The sequence below is a fragment of the Budorcas taxicolor genome, chromosome 9, assembly GCF_023091745.1.
Source record: "Budorcas taxicolor isolate Tak-1 chromosome 9, Takin1.1, whole genome shotgun sequence".
Classification (NCBI taxonomy): domain Eukaryota; kingdom Metazoa; phylum Chordata; class Mammalia; order Artiodactyla; family Bovidae; genus Budorcas; species Budorcas taxicolor.
The window spans coordinates 24,339,696-24,364,265 of record NC_068918.1 but is presented as its reverse complement, the minus strand read 5'-3'; the positions used below and the strand labels follow the sequence as shown (position 1 = coordinate 24,364,265).

At 41.2% G+C, this 24,570-nt stretch overlaps 1 protein-coding gene across 1 annotated transcript in view; it reads left to right on the top strand.

The window, feature by feature from the left end:
* SLC35F1 (solute carrier family 35 member F1) overlaps positions 1–24,570 on the top strand; it is a 407,863-nt gene that overhangs the window by 236,339 nt on the left and 146,954 nt on the right. Inside the window, exon 2 of the mRNA XM_052645643.1 lies at positions 10,773–10,948. Coding sequence (XP_052501603.1) covers positions 10,773–10,948 — 176 coding nt within the window. The remainder of the gene's footprint in view (positions 1–10,772; positions 10,949–24,570) is intronic.

The window sequence follows — 24,570 nt, the reverse complement described above, 5'->3', positions numbered from 1 at the left end:
GCAGTGTTCTTTTTTCCTCAGATAGCATGCCAAATTTAAAATACCACAAGTACCCCTCTTCCATTATTTAAAACAACCCCCCCCCTGAAAAACTCTCAAAACTATGCTCTTCTTGAAACTTTTTCCATATTTGCTTTGCCCAATTTTAAAGACAAATTATTTGCAATAATTCCTAGCAGTTTTATATAGACTTACTGGAGTCCATAGGTATTTTTATATTCTTTGTTCAGGTAGTTTCATTTGTTTACGCTCCATGCCCCTCTATGCCTTTTGGGGGCAGGGACCAGGCATTCCTTTCTCATAACCTGTACCCAGCAGGTTTACAAATGCTATTGGTGCATCTGTTTCTCTGCAGCTAATCCCCAAACCCACAGAGTGTGTGCATAATCAACGAATAAACATGGCTGGTAACTCAGCTACCAAAGAGTTTAATCAAATACACGAAAGGAATAGACTTTAAGATCGAAGATACGAATTTCATACACATCAGCGTCTTCTGCAAGTAAGTCACAATTACAAAGTCGAAGGAAATGTAAAGCTCATTATCTTAGCCTGAGTTCCCCAGAAAGCAGAGGTTTAAGTGCTGTTACTTTATTAAGGACTGCAATCCAGGGAGCAGGAGTGAGGAGGGGAAGGAGAGAGAGGCTGTACGGGGGCATTGAGTCCCTAACAGAGCACCTTGTCAGCCAGGACCATCTTCAGAGGACCACTTGCGGAAGTGACTGCTTCTAGGAATGGTCTGCCTGGGAGGAGGGGAGGAGAAAGGAGAATCTGTCTGTCCGCTTTAGTTTTCAGCATATTTTAAATTTTTTAAATTTCTATTGAAGGATAATTGCTTTACAATTTTGTGTTAGTCTCTGCCATACATCAACTTGAATCAGCCATAGGTATAATTATGATCCCTCCCTTTTAAACCTCCCTCCCACCTCTTACCCCATCCCACCTCTCTAGGTTATCACAAAGCACTGTGCTTTAGTTTTCTATTGCTCACGTGCAATAATTCCCTGGCACCTCCCAATCCCTGGTGAGTGGGCACAAAGTTGGTCCCTACAAGCTCTGGCCCTCAGCGTCAACTTGGAATCTCTAGGGTAGGAGGCACAAGACACACAGAAATAGTGTTGGTTGCTGTTTATTCATAGTCTTTCCTGGCAGCCACCACTGAAGCTAGGGTAGTGAGAGAGACCTTGGACATAATGAGACCAAGAGGATTTGAAGGAGGACATAAGTGTCTCAGGGCTTCCCAGATGACGCTAGTGAAAGAAAGAACCTACCTGCCAAAGCAGGAGATATAAGGGTTACGGATTCAATCCCTGGGTCAGGAAGATCCCCTTGAGAAGGGCATGGCAACCCACTCCAGTATTCTTGCCTGGAGAATCCCACGGACAGAGGCTGGCGGCCTACAGTCCATGGGGTCACAAAGAGTCGATCACAGCTAAGGAGACTTGGCACGCCCACAAGCACACACATGCATGTCATATCACACACTCATCCGTTAAAATACCCCTACTTTGCACAAAGGAATCCAAGCCCTGGGTTGGAGATGCACAAGATCATGGATCTTAATCAGGGGAGCTCAGGAGCCAGGGGCTTCAGTTTCCTGTTTTGTGCTTTTCACTCTTTTACACGCTTCTGTAGACATACAAGGTCTAATACACACACACGTCTCTGACTCATCCTCTCACACTAGAGCTCCAGATGTCTCCTATACTTCCTACCTCACGGAGTCAGTGAAAGATCGTTTATGAGGGCTTCCTTATGGTTTACTTCAGTTCAGCTCAGTTCAGTTGCTCAGTCATATCCAACTCTGCGACCCCACGGATTGCAGCACGCCAGGCCTCCCTGTCCATCACCAAGTCCTGGAGCTTGCTCAAACTCATGTCCATCGAGTTAGTGATGCCATCCAACCATCTCATCCTCTGTTGTACCCTTCTCCTCTTGCCTTCAGTCTTTCCCTGCATCAGGGTCTTTTCCAATGAGTCAGTTCTTCACATCAGATGCCCAAAATATTGGAACTTCAGCTTCAGCATCCGTCTTTCCAATTAATATTCAAGACTGATCTCCTTTAGGATGGACTGATTGGATCTCCTTGCAGTCCAAAGGACTCTCAGGAGTCTTCTCCAACACCACAGTTCAAAAGCATCAATTCTTTGGTGTTCAGCTTTCTTTATGGTCCAACTCTCACATCCATAACATGACCACTGGAAAAAACCATAAGTTTAACTATACAGACCTTTGTCAGCAAAGTAGCATCTCTCTTTTTAATATGCTATCTAGGTTTTTCATAGCTTTTCTTCCAAGGAGCAAGTGTCTTTTAATTTCATGGCTGCAATCACCATCTGCGGTGATTTCGAAGTCCAAGAAAATAAAGTCTGTCACTGTTTCCATTGTTTCCCCATCTATTTGCCATGAATTGATGGGACCAGATGCCGTGATCTTAGTTTTTTGAATGTTGAGTTTTAAGCCAGCTTTTTCACTCTCCTCTTTCACTTTCATCAAGAGGCTCTTTAGCTCCTCTTCACTTTCTGCCATAAGAGTGGTGTTCTCTGCATATCTGAGGTTATTGATATTTCTCCCTGCAATCTTGATTCCAGCTTGTGCTTACCTGGTTTCTTCTAAAAAACAAAAACAAAACAAAACAAAAACCTGACACAACAGAACCAGAGAATAGGTTAAATTCCACAAATGCAGAATCTGAGTCAAAGAAACACCAGTTAATGTTATTCTCTGGAGATGTGTATTTGCTTCCTGCCTAAAAATCTCCTTACATCGAAGTCTAATTAATACTCAAAAGGAATAAATCCTTTCAGCAAAGAGCTTCAAGAAATGAATGTCCTAACTTCTGAAAATAGGAATCTTGTCAAAGAACATAGTAGAACACATTCTTCCCATGGTCAAATGGTATTGTGTTTCATCAAGGCAGTGTAAGTGTTCTTATGTTTGTATATCTGAATTCATATGCTGACTCAGATCTTACATGATTTGCCTGGGAATAGTTAACAGAATGATGATGTCTCTACATAAAGATTGATGTGCTCGCATTCAGGATGATGACATAATTGTTTCATTCTTATGCCGAAGAATTACAAAGCAATATTTTTATGTAACTTTGTGTTGAAATTTTTCATACCTTTTTAAAGGAATGTATTCTTTAATGTATTCTTCTAAGGGAAGAAAATGAGATTCAACTTATGTTTTATTTTAAATCTTATTATTTTGAATATTGACTGTGTAAAACACAGGTTTATTCACAAGATTCTGATGTCTATTTCTTTAACAGAACAGAGTGCTGTTGGTAATGGTTTATGTCAGTCTTTATGAATACAAGCTCTATTATAACAGGTATTCAGCTTCCAACAGCACTATTTTTCCTGAGACTCATGCATTTTTCATTGTCTAGTCATTCTGAATTTAAAGTGGATAGGATGTCCTTTTAAATGTATAAACAAAGAAGAGAAAATGTGTTATCATAGTCTCTTCTCCATTTCTGCTGCTAAAATTATAGGAACTCTATATTCTATGTTAGAATGCATCTGGTGTGCTATTCTATAAACTACATGAATAACCAACGACTCCCAGTGCAAAATTCCACCCCACACCATATTTAGCATTATTTTTGCAAGATAGCACCTTACCAGGCTTGTGCAGAAAAGAGTTTATTAATCTCACTGTCTAACTGGCAGATGGAATACAGTAAAAACGAGGTGTTTTTGTCTTTTGGAGCTAATAGTTTTTCAAGATAAGATAAGCAGCCATCTTTCAACTCTTCTGATCTTTTCATTTACAGATATTTGTTCACTTGTGAATTTGTTCATTCATTCTTCTGTATTTATTGAGTATCCATCTCCTTTCTGGGGCTTCCCTAGATGTCTCAGTGGTAAAGAATCCGCTTGCCAAAGCAGGAGATGTGGGTTCGATCCCTGGGTCAGGAAGATCCCCTGGAGAAGGAAATGGCAACCCACTCCAGTACTTATACCTGGAAAACCCCATGCACAGAGGAGCCTGGTGGGCTACAGTCCATGGGGTCACAAAAGAGCTAGACGCAACTGAGTGACTAAACATCTCCTTCCCTTTCAGCAGTCCTCAAGGCAACCAGGAATATAGAAATGATTAGAATGCATTCCCTGCTTTTCAGGAGCTCCTGAGTTATACAGTATGGGAAGCACAAGTCAAGATAGGAATATATAGATGAGGACAGTTAACTCAGCCTTAGTGGACAAGGGGAGGCTTTCTGGAGAAGATGGTGCCTTAAGATTATGAAGAGTTAGGTGAAGGGCCCACATATCTCCTCTAGTGGTTAGTACAGGGAGAAAATTGTTAGGAGGGATAAGGTGACAGTAAATGAAGTGAAAAGATCCTAAATCACAGAAAGTGGGAAGAAGACACAGATCCCCAGAGGTATTCATTCTGTGCTAAAAAAGAACAGAAGAGAATTTCATGAGAGGAAGACGATAGGGGCAGTGGAGGGGGTGGGCACTGGAATTCGCAGAGCGTCAGCATCTAGGTTTACTTGTATCCTTATTTATTTGCCTATTTATTTTGCTTTGGTGTCTCTAGTAACAGTATGGATTTGCAGACTGCAATAGTGACAGTATCGAGCTCCCTTCGCCAATCCTCAAGGGATTGGTGAACTAATCCGATAAAAGGTCCCTTCCTTTCCTTCTTGTTTTACAAGTCATGTTGATTAGCATGATGGATAAAACCATAATTTGTGTTTTTATCAAATCATACCTGCAGCACCTGAACAGCATGGCCACTAGTTAAAAGGAGAAATTGAATACAGTAGATTTGCTTTTTTGCTTGGCTGAGGAAACAAGAATAGGCTTGTGTTGACCTCTGCTGAAAGGCACACATTACAGATGTTTTGGTGGAAGAGCTTCCATCACTCAGTTGGGCTGACTTATTTTATCTTCACCTTCCCCAGAATATTTCTGGAAGCCAGCCACTCAGGTTTAGCACTGTGCTCTGTGCAAAGAGTATTTTGGGGGTAGCATAATGGTGGTGTAGCATAGTTGTTAAGAAGTTGGGATTTGGAATCATGAGACTTCGTTTCCATCCAAACTCTGCCCCCTGCTAGCTCTGTGACCTTGGGCTGGCTGCTTACCTCTGTATGCATCAGTTTACTTATCTATAAAATGGAACCATGACAATATCCGCCTTATAAGGTTCTTGTGAGGGTTAAATAAAATAGTATGTATAAATGCCAAGCCTAGGACTTAGCATGTAGTAAGGACTTATTAAATATGAATTGTTATTTCTATTTCATCTATTTTATAGTAAGTTACTTGGGGACTAAGCTCCAAAATCTTGGTTTAGTAGTTCCCCAGTGACAAGGACTGTGTCTTATTCATCTTTGCATATATAGAGCATGGCATGTGAAGGCTGTTTTATAGTGTATTGGCACATACACATTAGAAGGTCTAAAATCTTATTCTCTGATGTAATTAATCTGTCTTTTTTATGGCCTGATTTGTTCAAGATATTGCCAAGGTTTCAAATACCATGGTTGTAACTTAAGCAGGTGTAGGAATGCCCATGTCCTAGCAGTAGTTGTTGACCTTCTTCCCAAGGAGACACACTCCACACCCAGTATCCTCTAGCAGACATACACAGCACCAGTACCCACTCCCTGGTATAGGAGTTGTAGCTCTCCCCTACAGCTCATATTAATATGTAAGTTATTATGCAAATAAGAATGACCCAATGAGGAGGATAATCATGAATCCACTCTAAATTATTTTTTAATAATTTTAAACATTATTATTTTAACTGTTTGTTATTTTATGTTATGTGGTGACTAGATCAAACTTCTGCAAATAATTCTTTGAATTCTTTAAAATTCTTCAAAGTTAGCACCTTTGTTTCTCATCACTTCATGTCCAGTTAGTAACACTAACTCTGTGTGTGTGTGTGTATGTGTGTGTGTGTGTGTATGTGTATGTGTGTGTCAATTCACTTCAGTCGTGTCTGACCCTTTGCAACCCTATGGACTGTAGCCCTCCAGGCTCCTCTGTCTATGGGATTCTCCAGGCAAGAATACTGGAGTGGGTTGCCATACCCTCCTCCAGGGGATCTTCCCGACCCGGCGATCGAACCTGTGTTTCTTACTTCTCCTGCATTGGCAGGCAGGTCTTTACCAGTAGTGCTTCTGTGAAGGTTTCTGTTCCCTTCTTTTCCATGATACCCCTGTTGCTCTGGTATTCTTCTCTCAAAAGTGGTTTACAAAGGCTGATGGTGACTTTCAAATCATCTCCTATCAGTCCTCATTCATCCTGCCCTTTAAGCAACATTCAATACCACATCTGTTTCTTCCACAAAAACCTCTATTCCCTTGGTTTCTTTGACACCAAGAACTATCATGGTCTTCCCTTTAGACTTATAACTGCTTATTTTTTAATTTATTTTTAACTAGGGGACAATTGCCTTACCATATTGTATTGGTTTCTGCCATATATCAACATGAATCAGCCATCAATCAATCAGTCAGTTCAGTCGACTGCTCAGTCGTGTCCGACTCTTTGCGACCCCGTGAATCGCAGCATGACAGGCCTCCCGGTCCATCACCAACTCCTGGAGTTCACTCAGACTCACATCCATCGAGTCAGTGATGCCATCCAGCCATCTCATCCTTGGTCATCCCCTTCTCCTCCTGCCCCCAATCCCTCTCAGCATCAGTCTTCCAATGAGTCAACTCTTCGCATGAGGTGGCCAAAGTACTGGAATTTCAGCTTCAGCATCATTCCTTCCAAAGAAATCCCAGGGTTGATCTCCTTCAGAATGGACTGGTTGGATCTCCTTGCAGTCCAAGGGACTCTCAAGAGTCTTCTCCAACACCACAGTTCAAAAGCATCAATTCTTCAGTGCTCAGCTTTCTTCACAGTCCAACTCTCACATCCATACATGACCACTGGAAAAACCATAGCCTTGACTAGACGGACCTTTGTTGGCAAAGTAATGTCTCTGCTTTTCAATATGCTATCTAAGTTGGTCATAACTTTCCTTCCAAGGAGTAAGCGTTTTTTAATTTCATGGCTGCAGTCACCATCTGCAGTGATTTTGGAGCCAAAAAAAGAACAGTCTGACACTGTTTCCACTGTTTCCCCATCTATTTGCCATGAAGTGATGGGACCAGATGCCATGATCTTCGTTTTCTGAATGTTGAGCTTTAAGCCAGCTTTTTCACTCTCCACTTGCACTTTCATCAGGAGGCTTTTTAGTTCCTCTTCACTTTCTGCCATAAAGGTGTTGTCATCTGCATATCTGAGGTTATTGATATTTCTCCTGGCAATCTTGATTCCAGCTTGTGCTTCTTCCAGCCCAGAATCAGCCATAGGTATACGTAATCCCCTCTGTCTGAACCTCCTTCCTGCCCCCCACCCCATCCCACCTTCTGACTCCAATGATATGCTTCTAGTTTCTCCCCTAAACCCAATCTGGGGATTCTCCAAGGATTTCCCTAGGTCTTCCTATTTTCTCTCCTTCCTTCCATGGGAATAGCATCCATTTCTAGTGCTTTAGCCACCACGTTTATATGTATAACTTCCATGTGTTTCTCCTGGTTGACCTCCCTTTTCAACTCTGATCCCAGAATTCTAATACTCCTGGATCATTTGAAAGTTCATTTGGCAGTTCAAATTCAATATACCAAAAAATGTTTATTATCTTTACACTAAAGACAACCCCTTATCATGATTTTTTTGCAAATCATTTTTTGAAAATTCATTTATTTGCCTGTAGCAGATCTTAGCTGTGGCATGAGCAATCTTCTGTCTTCACTGTGGCATGTAGGATCTTTAGCTGTGGCATATGGAATCTTTAGCTGTGGCATGTGAAATCTAGTTCCCTGACCAGGGATCTAACCCAGACCCCCTCCATTGGGAGAGTGGAGTCTTAGCCGCTGGACCATCACAGAAGTCCTGCAACTCCTATCATGATTTTTGTTAATGGATATCACACTTCTTAGGCTGGCTTAAAAACTCTTGAGTTGATTCTGGTACTTCTCTTTACTTCTGCCTTTTAAAAAAAAAATCATCCTTTCATTTCAACAAAACCATTCGGTGTTGCCTAGTTGTACCTACTGTCTTTGAAGTGTTCATTTTCTATTTCCTTTGAATGGCATCGCCCAGCTGTAGACTGAGTGAAGAGCATTGTACCAACTTCCCAGTAAAAACAGTCATTATAGAACAATGATACAGAAGTAAAGGAGATACATCCCAGGGAAAGAGAGGGCAGAGAATACTTCTTAAAGAGGATAACATAACATGTGGGCCAAATCTTGAAAGATGAGTGAGAGTCAGACTGACAAGTTGGGATGAACACTCTGGAAATAATAACACGTGAGAAGACATGCTGGCGAGGAAGACCATGGCTCATTGTTAAAGTGCGAGTAGCTCTGTAGGGCTGGAGCTCTGGCTCTGTGGGGAGATAAAACGGGGGAAGCAGGAGGCGGGGCCCCAAGGTGGTGGGAGTAGAGGGCAGAGGGGGCATCGAAGGCCTTGTTTCAGTAGCTGCTGCTTCTGCTTAACAAACCACCCAAAACTTCATGCTCTGAAAGCACCACCACTGATTATTTCTCACAGTTCTCCAGTTGGGCAGCAGTCTCTGGGGGAGGTTGATCTCTGCTCCATGTGACGCAGGTTGGCACCACTCCACTGCGGCCAGAGGATCCACAATCCTCATGCACGTGTCTGGCGCTTCAGCTGCGATGGCAGGGGTTGGCTGGGTCTCTCTTTTCCTTTTCTCACAGCCTCTCAGTATTCAGTGCTCTAACTCGGGGTTCTGTACGTGGAAGTTGTATCCTAGGAGGGCAGAAAATGGAAGCCACAGTGCTTCTTAAGACTTAGGCCCAGAAGTCACTTGACATCTCTCCCTCTACTTTCTGTTGGTCAAAGTAAGTCACAAGACAAGCTCAGCTTCCTGAAAAGGAAAATAGAACCCACCTCCCCTTGGGAGAAGCAGCTTGAGTGTAGAAAGATGTGAGGCAGTGTTGGCAGCCATCTTTTTAGACAGTGTAACATACTTTATAGATCACTGCGTGCTATAGGATGCCATCTATGGGGTATCATCTGTACGGGAGGATTTTAAACTGAAAACTGACATTTTAAACTTAACTGTCTAAAAATATCTCTGACTCCTTTATAAAGATTGAATTGAGGAGTCAGGGCCAGGACTTGGAGACAGAGCAGTCTACCAATCTATCACGGCAGCTTCTACCAGTAGATTTCAAGCTGACCCGTGGAGAGTCTTTTTCATGAGCCCACATGCCTTGCCACACTGTTTCCTCCTCATGGAAGCAAATGGAATGAGTGATGGATCTGCCATTTTTTAAAAGGATACCACCAAGGTATCTACCCAGCTGAGGCCCAGAGTCTATATACCAGGTCAGGAAACTCTGGCCCATGTGTCACATCTGCTCACCACCTGTTTTGGTAAATAAAGTTTTATTGGAACACAAAAAAAGGTATCTACCCAGGACCCTGTGCAGGGGACTCCCTTCCAGAAAGATGGCTTCACATACACCATGGGGAAGGAAGTACGTAATGCTGCAGATGCTCTGCCTAATGCTTCTTTGTTTAGAAATATGACTCTTTGCTTATTTGACATTGCTTTTTCTCTAAATAAATAATCTGGAAAGTCAGATGAGACTCTTGGCGAGAGCAGAAGTCTGCTTTGCTGAAGCCAGGGGTTCATCCTGTGTCAGGGTATACAGGTGTATGTGACCACAGAGCCCACAGGAGCATTTTATTTGTGCGCAAAGTGAACTCTTTGACTCTTGCTGGTAATCTCAACTACAGAAGTCTTTACGGTCAGTGCCTGTAAAAATGCCATGGAAAATATTTATAAAATTTGAAATCTCTTACCACACCACCTCAGTTACTAAATTTCCTCTATGAATAAGAGTTGTAATATATTAGCAACTGTGACTTGAGCAGAGGAGAGCAGAGGCTAGTGCTTATTAGTGTTCATTAGACCAAACTGAGATTCAAAATCTGGGAATGGAGAGGAGATACTCCTAGATTTTCAGGGGTTTGTATAGCCCTTTCTTCTAAGTGTTCCTGGAGCCAAGATTTCAGTCTGTGAAAGAGAAGAGTCTCCCCTTTTCGCTATGAGAATCTTAGGACAAGGTTGGAATATGGTCCCTCCTGGTCAATATCTGGGTTCTCTCTCAGGTTTCTGAACAATTTGTTCATGCCATGGTGGCAACAGGAAAATGTTAACTTCCCCTAGAGCTCTAGGGGACGTGGGAAGAAGCCAGGAACACTTGGAGAGATTGGTCTCAACTCTCAACTTTGTCACTAATTATGTGACTGTAAGCAAATTCCTTAACCCTTCTAAACTTTGGTTTCTTCCTCTGCACGCCTGCTAAGTCGCTCTAGACGTGTCTCACTCTTTGCGACCCAATGGACTGTAGCCCACCAGGCTCTTGTGTCCATGGGATTCTTAGGGTAAGAATACTGGAGTGGGTTGCCACGTACCCTTCCACAGGATCTTCCCAACCCAGGGATCCAACCAGTGTCTCGTATGTCTCCTGCATTGGCTGGCAGGTTCTTCACCACTAGCACCACCTGGAAGCCCCCTTCCTTTGCACAACCCCAGTAATAACTGCACCTTCCCAGTAGGATTGCTGTGATGAATTAAAAGAATCACTGTTTATTGCATGTAGCCTAGTGAGTGGCGTGAGTACTCAGTAAATTTTCTATTGGAAAATTTGTTCCAAAGTGATTGTTCTATTGGACTTTCTGCTGATCTTTACTATGTTTCTCTTTATTTCGCAGGGAGATGTTAATCTCTGTGGCTCTAGGCCAGGTGTTATCCCTCCTTATTTGTGGAATTAGCTTGACCAGCAAGTACCTGTCAGAAGATTTCCATGCCAATACACCAGTCTTCCAGAGTTTCCTCAATTACATTCTTCTCTTCTTGGTCTATACCACCACACTAGCTGTCAGACAAGGTAAGCATGCCAAACCCGTTTCTTTTTTACCAGTATCTTCAAGAGTGATGAACTATGACCAGATTAACTTTTTTCACTTACAGCATCATAAGACAATTCAAAACTCCAAACCTCACTATTCTGTTTTGTGATAATATAGCAAACAAAATGAATGAATAAATTACAAAGAAGCATGAACTCAGTGGGAAGTAAGAAATGCATGTGTAGGCCGAAAAGTACAGTTGCTTACTACTTGAATTCCTGTTAGCATTTCTTGTGCCCCTCAGTGAATCTAAATAGACAGCTTCCCTGGAACCTGAAACAGTCCTGATGAAGCTGTCCCTAATACTTGCTAGCCCTGAGAAATCCAAGGGGATTGCAGACAAATATATGTCTTTGGGAAAGGAAGATAAAAATAGTAAACACAAACAACTCTAGTAATAATAACAAAGGGGAAAAGAAAGAAAAAACAGCTACCACAATCATGTGAGATGTTCTATCTAAACTTAAAATAGCTAAGGCAATGGAACAAATCCTTCAAGACTTGATGCAGGAAAAACTTATTAAAGGGCAGTTGCAGTTGAAATCCTTGTGGTATATCTCTGGAGGGTATATTTCAGAGACACATGATTATACCATTGAATCTGGTATAAACACTCTTATCTATGGCCCAGAAATAGCCAATGATGTTGCTATTATTAGCTGTAGCTATTGACTATAAAATATGCATTGAAAAGTAACCATAATAAGTTTGAAGATAATTATATACCTTAATAATGAATAAAGACACATGAATAGCTATATACAGTAATCCTAACAGTCATACTTTTTTGAAACTTTGCCACAAATCATATCTCAGCATTGTATTTTTACATTTCCTTATTTGGATTGTCATCCAGAATAATATTGCTTATTTATAATGATTTGGCCAGGACTAGATTTCATCTTAGAAGAAGAATACAAATGAACAAGTTAGGACTGACTTCCAGTTTAACTTGGGATTGTCTAAGGTATTGGAGAAGCTAATTTCATTTACTTCTCAAAAATTGGTGTTATTGGTGTTTTGTTTTTTAAAATTCGACATGGGTAAACATAATTAAAGAATAAAAACTTCAGGCTATGAAAGTTAAGACACTGAGTCTCAGCTACATTTCCTCAGTATGATTTGGAAGCCAATGATTTTGAACTCTACAAGTGCATTATGTAAACAGTTGCTTCAATCCAGGAAAGGACTCCAGAAAATGAGAAAGTGGAGGAGGTGTATAATTAGAAATTTACTTCTGAGAGACTGTCAATACGAAGAAAGTATCATTTGATCATATCAAGAAGAGAGAGCTATGCAGTTCGACTTAAAAATAATTTAATGAAAACTTGAATGATAATTTAGAATTATTAAAGGATAGAATTATTTTAGCCCAGTACGAAGATTATAATTAAAAATAGTAAGATCGAAGAACAAATTTGCAACATTCTGATATAACAACAACAACAAAATCTCATGGAAGTGGTAAATTCATGTTCTCTGGAGATTTTTAGAACCAGTCTGCCAGCAGTCCCCAACCTTTTGGCACCAGGGACTAACGGTTTCATGGAAGACAATTTTTCCATGGACCAGAGTGGGGGAATAGTTTGGGGATGATTCAGGTGCATTACATTTATTGTGCACTTTATTTCTGTTGTTACATCAACTCCACCTCAGACTGTCAGGCATTGGATCCCAGAGACTGGGGATCCCTTGCTCTAGACTATAAGATGAGGAACTGCAGTTAGTTTTCAGGTTCTTGTCACTCTTGCTTTCCAGGAGCCCAGAGATTTACCGAAAACTCTCATCAGGGAAAAAAATAAAAGTAAGTTATTCTAAGAAACAGAATAATTTCACAGTTACAGGTAGAGACAGAAAAACTTAAAAAAAAATTAACTGTAGAAAAAGGTCCAAAGTTAATAATAATACATTTTATTGAGACTTTATAATGTGCCAGGAGAAGGAAATGGCAACCCACTCCAGTGTTCTTGCTTAGAGAATCCCAGGGGCAGGGAAGCCTGGTGGGCTGCCGTCTCTGGGGTCACACAGAGTCAGACACAACTGAAGCGACTTAGCAGCAGCAGCAGTAGCAGCCACTATGTATGAGAATTATCTCTTTTATTCCTTCAAACCAAGGAAAGAGGAATTATTATCCGAAGCTTATCAATGAGAAATCGGAGGCTCCCCTGGCATCAGGAACCTGGTGTAGGCTACAGAACTGTAGACGTCCCTCTGAGGCCAGGCTGGGTACCTTCATGGCCCACCCTGCCCACCCATGTGGAGTCCAGGGGAGGAAGGAAGAGGGGAGGGAGACATGTTTGAGCAAAAGGAGCGTTTTTCCCCTTGAATTTCAAAACCCTGGATAAGAAACCAGCTCTGGATGAGAGGTCCAGTGACGCACAGTGGTGAGGTCAAGAGGATATGGCTGTACGTGGTGCCGAGAGTGGATGGGCATGGGGGCAGGGCAGAGGGATGACTGGAAAGAAGCCAGGAGCTAGAAGCAGCAAGGAATTCAGAGGCTCTTTGGAAGAAAAAGACTGAAAAGGACCTGAGAACTTTCTGTCATTATGGTTGATGATGGAGAGAATCAACTTCTAAAATGCCCTATCCAGAGATATCTGCCATGGCCTCAGATTATCACTAAATTGCTGGCATGTCTTCATTTGGGTGTTTACTCAGAATGTTTGTTTGTTTTAAGCTTCATCTTTAGAAGTTTTAATAGACTGGCATTAAGCTAACATCTGGAAATCAACATAGTAATTACATTAATTTCGTATAGGCTGATTCAGTGCTATGTTCTAGCAACATAATAAACTCTTTCATTATGCACCTCAAGATGTGAGAGGGGATGAACAGAGCAAAGAGGAGAGGGTGGAAAGGGTGGTGTGTGTGAAGGAACCACTGTCATGGCCACGTTTCCTCCTCCATTCCCGGTGCTCCCTGACTAATCTCCTGGGAGGGCTGCAGGTTAGGGTTGAACAAGATGCAGCCTTCTCAATTCTTCAGCACAGATGTCACTGATCCTACAGGTAGTAGGATCCACTCTATTCATTTGATACCACCTTAGGCCATGTAACAGCAAGGGGTTAGACTCAAGAACTAACAATCTTTCTTTATCACTTTAATCATAAAATGTATGATTGTCACATGTAAACACAATGTGATAAATGCAAGAAGCCTTTCAAGAGCATTAAGGGCCATGTCATTACAAAATCTTATAGAAATTTGACTTCTAAGTTAAAGTGAATTCTTTTCATCAAATTTGCATTGAACCTATGATCAAAGACTCTGAAGCAACAGACCGTAGTATAAGTTTCAGTGTAACTCCAGTTCAAGCTAGAGCTTTGAATTTGCCCCTGGTTATTAATTGATTCCTACAAAATTTGTAGAAAACCGATAATTGATTCCTATAAAGACCATCCTCCTAAAATTGTGTATTGTAGAACAGGTTTTAAAGCTAGCCCTTCTTTTATTGGCGCTAGGTTGTTGTTTTTTTTTATTCCAGATGGTTCTAAAATTTTTAAACATCTTGCTGTTTATCATAAAGAGCCTCATTAATACAGCACTGTAGAAAAAATGTACTTCAAAAAACTAGTTTTAATAAGATGGTATCAAATTTGAGAATTTAGATAAAATTTAGATAACTGTCACTTAGTTAGCTGGAACCACTTGAGGGAAGCTACTCAGACAATTAAAATGTACCCGTTGATTGAAGTAATGCCTGAAATCCAAACACAGGCTATATGGGCAAGGTGGGGCTTTAGGAACTGTAAAGGGAAATGCATTCTTCCTCTTGTCTTTCTCCTTTACTCTCACACTATAGTTCTTCTGACACCAGATGTGTGGGGCTTTCCCACACCCTGCAGTTCTGTGGCACCAGCTGAGTGTCTTACAACATAACTCAGTTTTGACAGTTCTGTCGAGAGATGGATGGATGTTATTACTGGTGCTTCTGCCCTACCTGCTATAGGTCAGAAGTTGCCACCAACCCTCCTTGGATTTAGTTAATTTACTGGAGTGTCTCACAGGACTCAGGAAAACAGCTTACTTAATGTTTACTAGTTTATTACAAAAGGATATGATGTATTTTTGGATGGAAGAAGTGAGTAGGGCAAGGTATGTGGAAGGGGGCGTGTCTTCTAGCACAGCTGTCTCAGAACCTCCATGTCACATGTTCACCAACCCCAGCATTCTCCAAACTGCATGCTTTTGGAATTTTTACGGACGCTTCAATAGGTAGACATGATCATTAACCTCGTTTCCAGCCCCTCTCCTCTTTCTGGAAAATGGGAAGGCAGGGCTGAAGAGTCCAGTTTTCTCATCATAGCTTGGTATTTCTGGTGACCAGCCCCATCTAGGAGCCCACCAAGAGTCAGCTCATTAGAAGACAAAAATTCCTGTCTCCCTGGAAATTGTAACTCTGTGTTAGGAGCAAGGGTCAAAGACCAAATAGAACAAAATGTGTTCCTAGTGCTCTTGCATGTGTGCTTAATTGCACAGTAGTGTCCAACTCTTTGCAACCCCATGGACTGCAGTCCACCAGGCCCCTCTATCCATTAGGATTCTCCAGGCAAGAATACTGGAGTGGGTTACCATGCCCTCCTCCAGGGGATCTCCCCAACCCGGGGATCAAACCCAAGTCTCTCTAAATGCAGGTGGATTCTTTACCAGCTGAGCCACCAGGGAAGCCCAAGAATACTGGAGTGGGTAGCTTATCCCTTCTCCAGGGGATCTTCCCAACCCAGGAATCGAACCAGGGTCACCTGCGTTGCAGGCAGATTTGTTACCAACTGAGCCACCAGGGAATGCCACTAGTGCTCTTATCACTTAGGAAATTGCAAGGGTTTGAGGAGCTCTATGCTCCTCAAGAAGCATAGGGCAGAGAACCAGGGGCAGAGAACTATGTGTATATTAACTCACAGGTAAATGACTAAGAAAGTATAGTGCTGCCAAAACTTATGGATTTGAAGCCTCTTCCTCATGTATCCTTTTTTCTTAAAATTCCATGTGATATTAGCTGAAATCAGGAAACAGAAAAACACAAAAAGCAGACTGTGAACAACTAAGGGCTTCTTCCCTGGTGGTTCTGCAGAAAAGAATCTCCCTGCCAATGCAGGGGATGCAGATTCAACCCCTAGGTGGGGAAGATCCCCTGGAGAAGGAAATAGCTACCCGCTCCAGTATGCTTGCCTGGGAAATCCCATGGACGGAGCAGCCTGGCAAGCTACAGTCCATGGGGTCATAGAGTTGGACATAACTTAGCAACTAAACACACACATTTGAACAACTAAAGACCATGTAGTTCTTGCATTTGTGATGTAGAAGCTAGAAACGTGACCAACTTTTAAAACAAAGGTGAAATAAGATACATTTCTTCTGAAGAAAAATTATGTCATCAAACTTTTTCCATAAGCTTCTTTTATCAATTGTTATACGAATCCTGCTTCCTCCCAGAATCACTTTCAGTAGTTCTTAAACAATAGATATCCATGATTCTTCTCTTGGCAGTTTTTAACTTCTGAATATATATAAACCACACAAATTTTTTTTCAGCTTTTAGACTTTTCGTTTTGTGTTGGGGTGTAACCAATTAAGAATGCCATGATAGTTTCAGGTGAACAGTGAAGGGATTCAGCCGTACATACACATTTATCCATTCTCCGCCAAACCCCTCTCCTATCATGCTGTCATATAACATTGAGCAGAGTTCTGTGTGCTATACAGTAGGTCCTTGTTGGTTATCTATATAAAGCATAACATTTTAAAATAGTCAATACTTTCTTCTTCCTTTTCTTCTGCCGATTTTTCTGAGTTCTTTCCTCTCCAATTTCTTTTTGTTTTCCCATCAACAAGCTGCTCAGTGATGAGGGAGGTAAGGATTGCGAGGCAAAAGCAGGATGTTGAGGGTGAAAAGAAAACATTTTCATCCCTTAGTTTCTTCAAGTCATGATGATGGGGAAAGAATGGGTATCTGTAATGAAAACATGAATAGAACCAGAAGTGCCTGCTTCATTTTGGATACAGACCCTGGAAAGAGAAGAAAGTTTGCCACTATTGGGCATCATTAGAGATATTCCTGGTGACTGGTTCTGCAAGTTTTGCTTTTTCACTGAGAGAGGTTTTTATAAGCTCTTCTAGTTCTGAATAAAAGACAAGCTTGCAGCTAGAAACAGTTTGATGAGTATTTAGTGAATTCTAGCAAATTCTTACATAGACATTAAAATATTTGTTGAATCTTTTATATATTTCTTTGTGTGAGTGTGAAAAATGAAGCGAGTTACTAATAGTACTAACAGCACACTCAAATATATCACTGTGTGTAGTCTGAATTTTTCCAAAGAGAATAGAGAAATGTAAATTCATGCCATGTTCTTCAAGAGAAATACTCTTGGTTTGAACACTAAATACTGTAAGACAGAAAACCTGGAAGTCTAGGTTCTAATTTCAGTTGTCAGTGGAGAGGCTGATGAAATGAATTTGGCTCAGGCCTATGGAGCACTCCCCTTCTCCTGGTCCCCTCTACCCACTATCTTCTTTTTCCTTCCAGAGCACTGATGTGATGACTCATTAGAAAAGACCCTGATGCTGGGAAAGATTGAAGGCAAAGGGAGAAAGGGGCAACAGAGGATAAGATAGTTAGATAGCATCCTGACTCAATGGACATGAATTTGAGCAGACTCCAGGAGATAGCTGCGGACAGAGAAGCCTGGCATGCTGCAGTCCACAGAATCACAGAATCAGGTAGGACTTAGCTACTGGGCAACAACAAGCACTGAGGTAGCCAGATTGGTGAGAGAAATATTTAAAGATGACAGTCTTGTCTATACACAACAGCTACATGCAACTCATGGCCCAGTAGTCTAGTCCCTATAAGAACATTCTCAGAAGTTCCACTAATTAGTTCCATTCTCATTTTCCACTAACTGGAAGATGATAGTTGCCTCTCCCAATGTGAGACAGGCCTCATATGTGCTCCCTGCAGAAACACTACACATCTTATAATTACGTAAGCTAATTTCTCAATTACCAATGTTGCAAAATTAAAAATACCTGTCTAATTAGAAGAAATGTAGAACTTCATACAAAATAATATAGGCCTCTATGGAAACCCCAGCAACATCTGTTGAACTTAGGTGTCCAGCGTTTCATAGCTAGAGTCCCCCAAAGATCTCACTTCCCCACTTCTGTTTGTACAGCTCTGCCTCTGTGAACCTTTGCCCCTTGCCTTTGTTGGAATTTTCTTTGGTGCTTACCATAGGAAGTCCAAGACACAGGACAGAGCAAGAGAAAGAGGTAAAGTGGGATCCAGGATTTTCTCAGAGCAGAAGCCTGAATTCTTATTTAAAAATTTTTGTTTTATATGAGAGTATAGTTGATTTACAATGTTGTATTAGTTTCCGTTGTATGGCAAGGTTATATATATCTCTTCATGGAAAATAGATGGGGAAACAATGGAAACAGTGACAGACTTTATTTTGGGGGACTCCAAAATCACTGCAGATGGTGACTGCAGCAATGAAATTAAAAGACGCTTACTCCTTGGAAGAAAAGTTATGACCAACCTAGACAGCATATTAAAAAGCAGAGACATTACTTTGTCAACAAAGGTCCATCTAGTCAAGGCTATGGTTTTTCCAATAATCATGTATGGATGTGAGAGTTGGACTATAAAGAAAGCTGAGTTCAGAAGAATTGATACTTTTGAACTGTGGTGTTGGAGAAGACTCTTGAGAGTCCCTTGGACTGCAAGAAGATCCAAGCAGTCCATCCTAACGGAAATTAGTCCTGGGTGTTCATTGGAAGGACTGATGTTGAGCAGAAACGCCAATATTTTGGCCACTTGATGCGAAGAACTGACTCTTTTGAAAAGACCCTGATGTTGGGAAAGATTGAAGGCAGGGTGAGAAGGGGACGACAGAGGATGAGATGGCTAGATGGCATCACCAACTCAATGGACTTGAGTTTGGGTAAACTCTGGGAGTTGGTGATGGACAGGGAGGCCTGGCGTACTGTGGTTCATGGGGTTGCAAAGAGTTGGACACGACGGAGTGACCGAACTGAACTGAACTGAGACAGCATATTAAAAAGCAGAGACATTACTTTGCTAACAAAGGTCCATCTAGTCAAAGTTATGGTTTTTCTAGTAGTCATGTATGGATGTGAGAGTTGGACTATAAAGAAAGCTGAGCGCCGAAGAATTGATGCTTTTGAACTGTGGTGCTGGAGAAGAGTCTTAAATGTCCCTTGGACAGCAAGGAGATCCAACGAGTCCATTCTAAAGGAAATTAGTCCTGAATATTCATTGGAAGGACTGATGTTGAAGCTGAAACTCCAATATTTTGGCCACCTGATGCAAAGATCTGACTTATTTGAAAAGACCCTGATGCTGGGAAAGATGGTTGACAGGGGGAGAAAGGGACAACAGAGGATGAGATGGTTGGATGGCATCACCGACTCAATGGACGTGAGTTTGAGTAAACTCCGGGAGTTGGTGATGGACATGGAGGCCTGGCGTGCCTCAGTCCATGGGGTCACAAAGAGTTGGACACAACTGAGTGACTTTGTGACCCCATGGACTGAGGCACGCCAGGCCTCTGTCCATCACCAACTCCCGGAGTTTACTCAAGCCCATGTCCATTGAGTCGGTGATGCCATCCAACCATCTCATCCTCTGTTGTCCCTTTCTCCTCACACACATATATATATCCATTCATTTTCAGATTATTTTCCCATATAGGTTATCACAGAATATTGAGTAGAGTCCCCTGTGCTATACAGTAGGTCCTTGTTGATTATCTATTTTATACATAGTTGTATGTATTTGTTGACCCCAGCCTTCTAGTTTATCCTTGCCCCCATGTTTCCATTTTGCCCCTGTAAATTTGTTTTCAGAGTTTGTGAGTCTGTTTCTGTTTTGTGAATAAGTTCATTGTATTGTTGTTTTGTTTTTTTTTTAGATTCTACATATAAGTGATATCATATGATATTTGTCTTTGTCTGACTTACTTAACTTAGTATGATAATCTCTAGATTCACCCATGTTGCTGTAAATGACATTATTCTTTCTTATGACTAGTCGTCCTTTGTATCTATGCACCACATCTTCTTTATCCATCCCTCTGTTGATGGCCATTGTCATTGCTTCCAGGTCCTGGCTATTGTAAATAGTGCGGCAGCAAACATTGGGGTGCATGTATCTTTTCAAATTATGGTTTTCTCTAGATATATGCCTACGAGTGGGATTGCTGGATCATATGGTCTATTTTTGTATTTTAAGGAACCTACATACTGTTCTCCATAGTAGCTGTATCAATTTACATTCCCACCAACAGTGTAAGAAAGTTCCCTTTTTTCCACATCCTCTCCAGCATTTATTGTTTGTAGACTTTTTGATTATGGCCATTCTGACCAGTGTGAGGTGATATTAAACATGACATTAAGCATTAAACATGTTAAGCATCTTCTCATGTGCTTCTTGGCCATCTGTATATAGAAGCCTGAGGTCTGCTCATATGTAGCTTGTTCAGTTTCCGCTTCTGTGGGTAACTTTGACTAAATCACAGAGGAGAAGGGATTCTTAGAGAGCTGGATAAGGAAGGACTTGGCAAATGTACATACTGAATTATAACTCCCTTGTGAGTTCTGAGGGAAATATTACTGTCACTTACCTAAGTCTAGTGAGGTAATACTCACTGGAGCCTCTTAAATCACCTTCCTTGTGGGAAACTACTTGGCAAACCTCCATTTCTCTTCATTGGCAGGTTGTATTTATGTTTACATGTTGGAGAGTCTTAGCCCTCATAGTGTAGAAAGGCTGTATTTCAATGACTTTCGAAATGAACCTTAGTGGATACTCCCTGGGAATTTTACTTATGTTGATAGGGAAGGGAGAAGGGAAGGTGGGGCAGGGGATACGGGTGGGGGCTCCTCTGCAAACCATGCTGGGAAATAGTGAAAATCACAGGAGAAAATAAAAATCCAGCTTTAGCAAAATGGCTCCTCAGTATGTGAAGCAGCGGGAACTCTCATATACTGCTGCTGGAAGTGCAAAGTGATACGGACAGTTTGGAAAATGGCTTGATGCTTTCTTATAAAGTTAAATACCCACTTACCATATGACCCTTCACTCATGGTCTTCCAAGAGAACTGAAAACATAATATCCACAAATATTATGTGCAAATGTCCACTGCAGTTATTTTTCATAAGCTAAAACTGTAAACAAACCAAGGGCTCATCAGCTCGTGAAAGGATAAAAACTGTGGTAAATTCCCACAGCAGAGTATAACTCTGCCATAGAAGGACAATGTTATTGATACATGCAATGATGTGTATTAATCTCAAAAGTATTATGCTATAAGCAAGAAGGCAGACATGGGACCATATACATTGTATAACTACAGGATGCATAGTAATGCAAAGCTCTGGAAAAGGCAAAACTATAAGGTCGGGAAATAGATCAATGATTGCTGGAGTGAGGAACCAGGGGGTGGGGATGATTGACTGCAAAGGGATACAAGAGAACTTTGGAGGTAATGGAAATGTTCTATATGTCTTGATTGCTTAGAGGTTACATGACTATATATGTTTGTCAGAGCTCTTCAAATTATACACCAAAAGGAGTGAATTTTATCACATATAAATTATACGTTAATATACCTGACCAAAGTGGGGGAAAAAAAGAAAGAATTGACCGCCTACTCTCACCCCATGGCTGCCATGATGAAATTGCACATCACTGGGCTCGAGTTCCCACTGGGTAGCTTTTCCCTCACTTATGGATATTAGGAAAGGCCATTAAAATGTCCTCCTTCATTGTGGCATGCTTTTAGACTGCAAGAATGAGTAGTTTCCCCCCTACTCCAGAAAACGTACCTACTCTAAAGAACTTGCTAGTGGGACACGAATTATTATTTATCAAGCTCACAATCCATTAACTAGTGTAAAAGTACATATATTTCATACATACGCAGTGCTTACAGGGGCAGTCTGCACTGAATCAAGTCTCCCACAGTCTTCATCAAACTTACAGTACCTAAGAGTGCATGTCCTATTTGTGTGAAAGTGGCTGACTCTCAAATAAAGTGATATGTTAGCCAGAACTTTCAATATGACTTAGCACGATCAGTGACTTCTAGATGGTAGGAAAATGACATGCATATGCAAGGCCCTCCCTCATTCCTCATGCCAAACACTTCATTAACAGATACCCTTCTGCTTCTTCGCTTCCAAACAGTGTATGAGTTGGGAGCGAGGGATTGTCTCCCTGTTTTATTCAGAGTCTGTGTTGACTGTTAATTCTGGAAATCTTTAAGCGTTCATCTCTCCATGCTGCGAGCTGGCACAGAGCGATACTCATTCCTGGCACGAAGCTCCAGCATTCTTGTGGGAGACTGAAGGGTGGTTACAAGATGATAACTATATTGCCTCAAGGAGATAAGTCCCCTTCTGCCAAAATAGTGCTTTGTATGTAATTAGTGTAAAAATTCAGAGGAATAGAGTTTATCCTTACAATCATCTTTCTCATTAAAAAAGAATCATAATGGAAGAATAAAGCAGTCCCTGCAGTGAATTGAATTGCTTTCCCAAAGTTTTCATTAAATCAAAGACTCAGCGGTTAGCCATCTTGCAGACACTATTGCAGTCGGCTGCAGGAAATTTGCAGGGGGTAGAAAATAAAACAATGAACGGGACTTTTCTTTTTTCTTTCCCAGGAGTAGAATTGCCTTTTGATTATCTTTAGATCAGAGTTCCCTGTCCGTGCATTTTTCGAGTGTCTGATTTCATTGGTTTCCACTTCTCAGTTTTTGAGAACCAGGAAGAATATGTAATTCACCAAATTTATATGTGATTCTTGCAAATGGTGGGTTCTAACTACAAGTTGTAGTGACTCGGCCCCTTCAGTGACCTATAAGAGGAAAAACATAAAGAAAATGACTTCTAAATAAGAGAAAAAAATGATCAGAGTTTATATTTTTGCCAATTTTTTTTACTGTTTGACACTTCCTTGTATGAAAGAGCATGAATATTACATTCTTTTACCTTTAATTGCCTAATTAGTCATGTCTAAGAAAAAGTCTCCCTTTAAGAATCATATTCAGAAATTATTAAGTTCACTAAATCTAACTCTAACTTTAGACAATTATGATCTAGACTTTTTCTGTTTCTCAGTTCAATCAAAATTCAAGAATCATTGAGTCATCCTGGTTTAACTTGCCTGTATTGTATTTCTTCCTTTCATAAGTTGGGATAATAATAGTAGCTGCTTTCAGTTTCCGTGTGGACCAAATGAGGTCATATATGTGGGAAATTTCTAGCACAGTGTCAGACATAGAGAAAGCATTCAACGAATATAATCTGCCATCACTGGTATTAGATTTGCTTAAGAAATGACTAATTTCCTCCCCAGAAAGTTGGATTTTACACATGTACCCCTTAATTTGAATCTGTTCTATCATGAGGACCCTGAAATTCATCAGTCATATCCCCACCAGTTACGTTATGCTTAACTTGTCACTGGATGTCAGAGCAGGCACTGGTATGATTCATAGAGGGATCCAAAAAGAAAGACATTTTAGATACTTTCTTACCCCTATGGTGTCCATTGTGAGTGAGGGAATTCATTGATATAATTATTACACTGGGGCAGGACTAATTCTAAAATGCCTGAGCCCAAGTCCTCCTCCCCCAGCATGTAGAGCAGGGCTCCTACCGCTTGAGGAAGACACATTGAGAGAGACCATGGACACCCAGAGTCTGCTTAGAAGGAGCCAGAGCCCCCGCTTCACTCTGAGGCATAACTGCAATCAAATGGTCCAAACTATGAGAGATTGGAAGGAGTGGGAGGGTTGCCAAAGGAAAGAGCTGAAAAGACAATTCCCTTGGCAGATGCTTGCCCCAGAAATGAGTGCGTATTTTATTCTAGAGCTTTGACTATGCCTGTGAAATCTCAGGATAGAATCACTTCCCACCTTTTCTCTTCCAGTGCTTTTCCTGTGTGTTTCCTATCTCTTCTCCTGTTTCCTCTTTTCACCCAGCACTTTCCTTCTCACACAGTCAAAAATGATAGACAAATTGGAGGCAATAGGGAGGAGAATATCATTATCCTCCTCCCCATTCATTGAACTGAGGCAGGACTGTCATTACAAATTCAGACCCTACAGAGAAGATCCAGATTATGTTTATGCCACGTCTGCGTATAACCAACCACTCCAAGTACCTATCCTTTGTTCAAGAAAAGGCTCAGAGCACAAGGATACGAATCAAGATCAAGTATGTTGTAAACCAAGCTTGACTACATTTTTTCCAATGTTTTTTCTTCCGTAACACACATAGAATGCATTTGTGAACTGCAGCTAATTGAATGCACGTACAGAAAGCAAAGCAAAAAGCAGCTGAGAAAATTACATTCCCATTTGGGCTGTTTGACCGAGGCACATACTGGCTAGTGAAGTTGAGGAAATAGCAGTGGGGTTTGGCCAAAACCAGGAGAAGATGGCATTTCTATCCCTGATAATTTCCATCAAGGAATCACTTCTTGGAGCAAAGGCCGTACATGCTTCAGCAGACCCTACCATTACAAGAGTAGGCATTCCCAGGGAGTGAGTTGGGTCACTCTTTTAT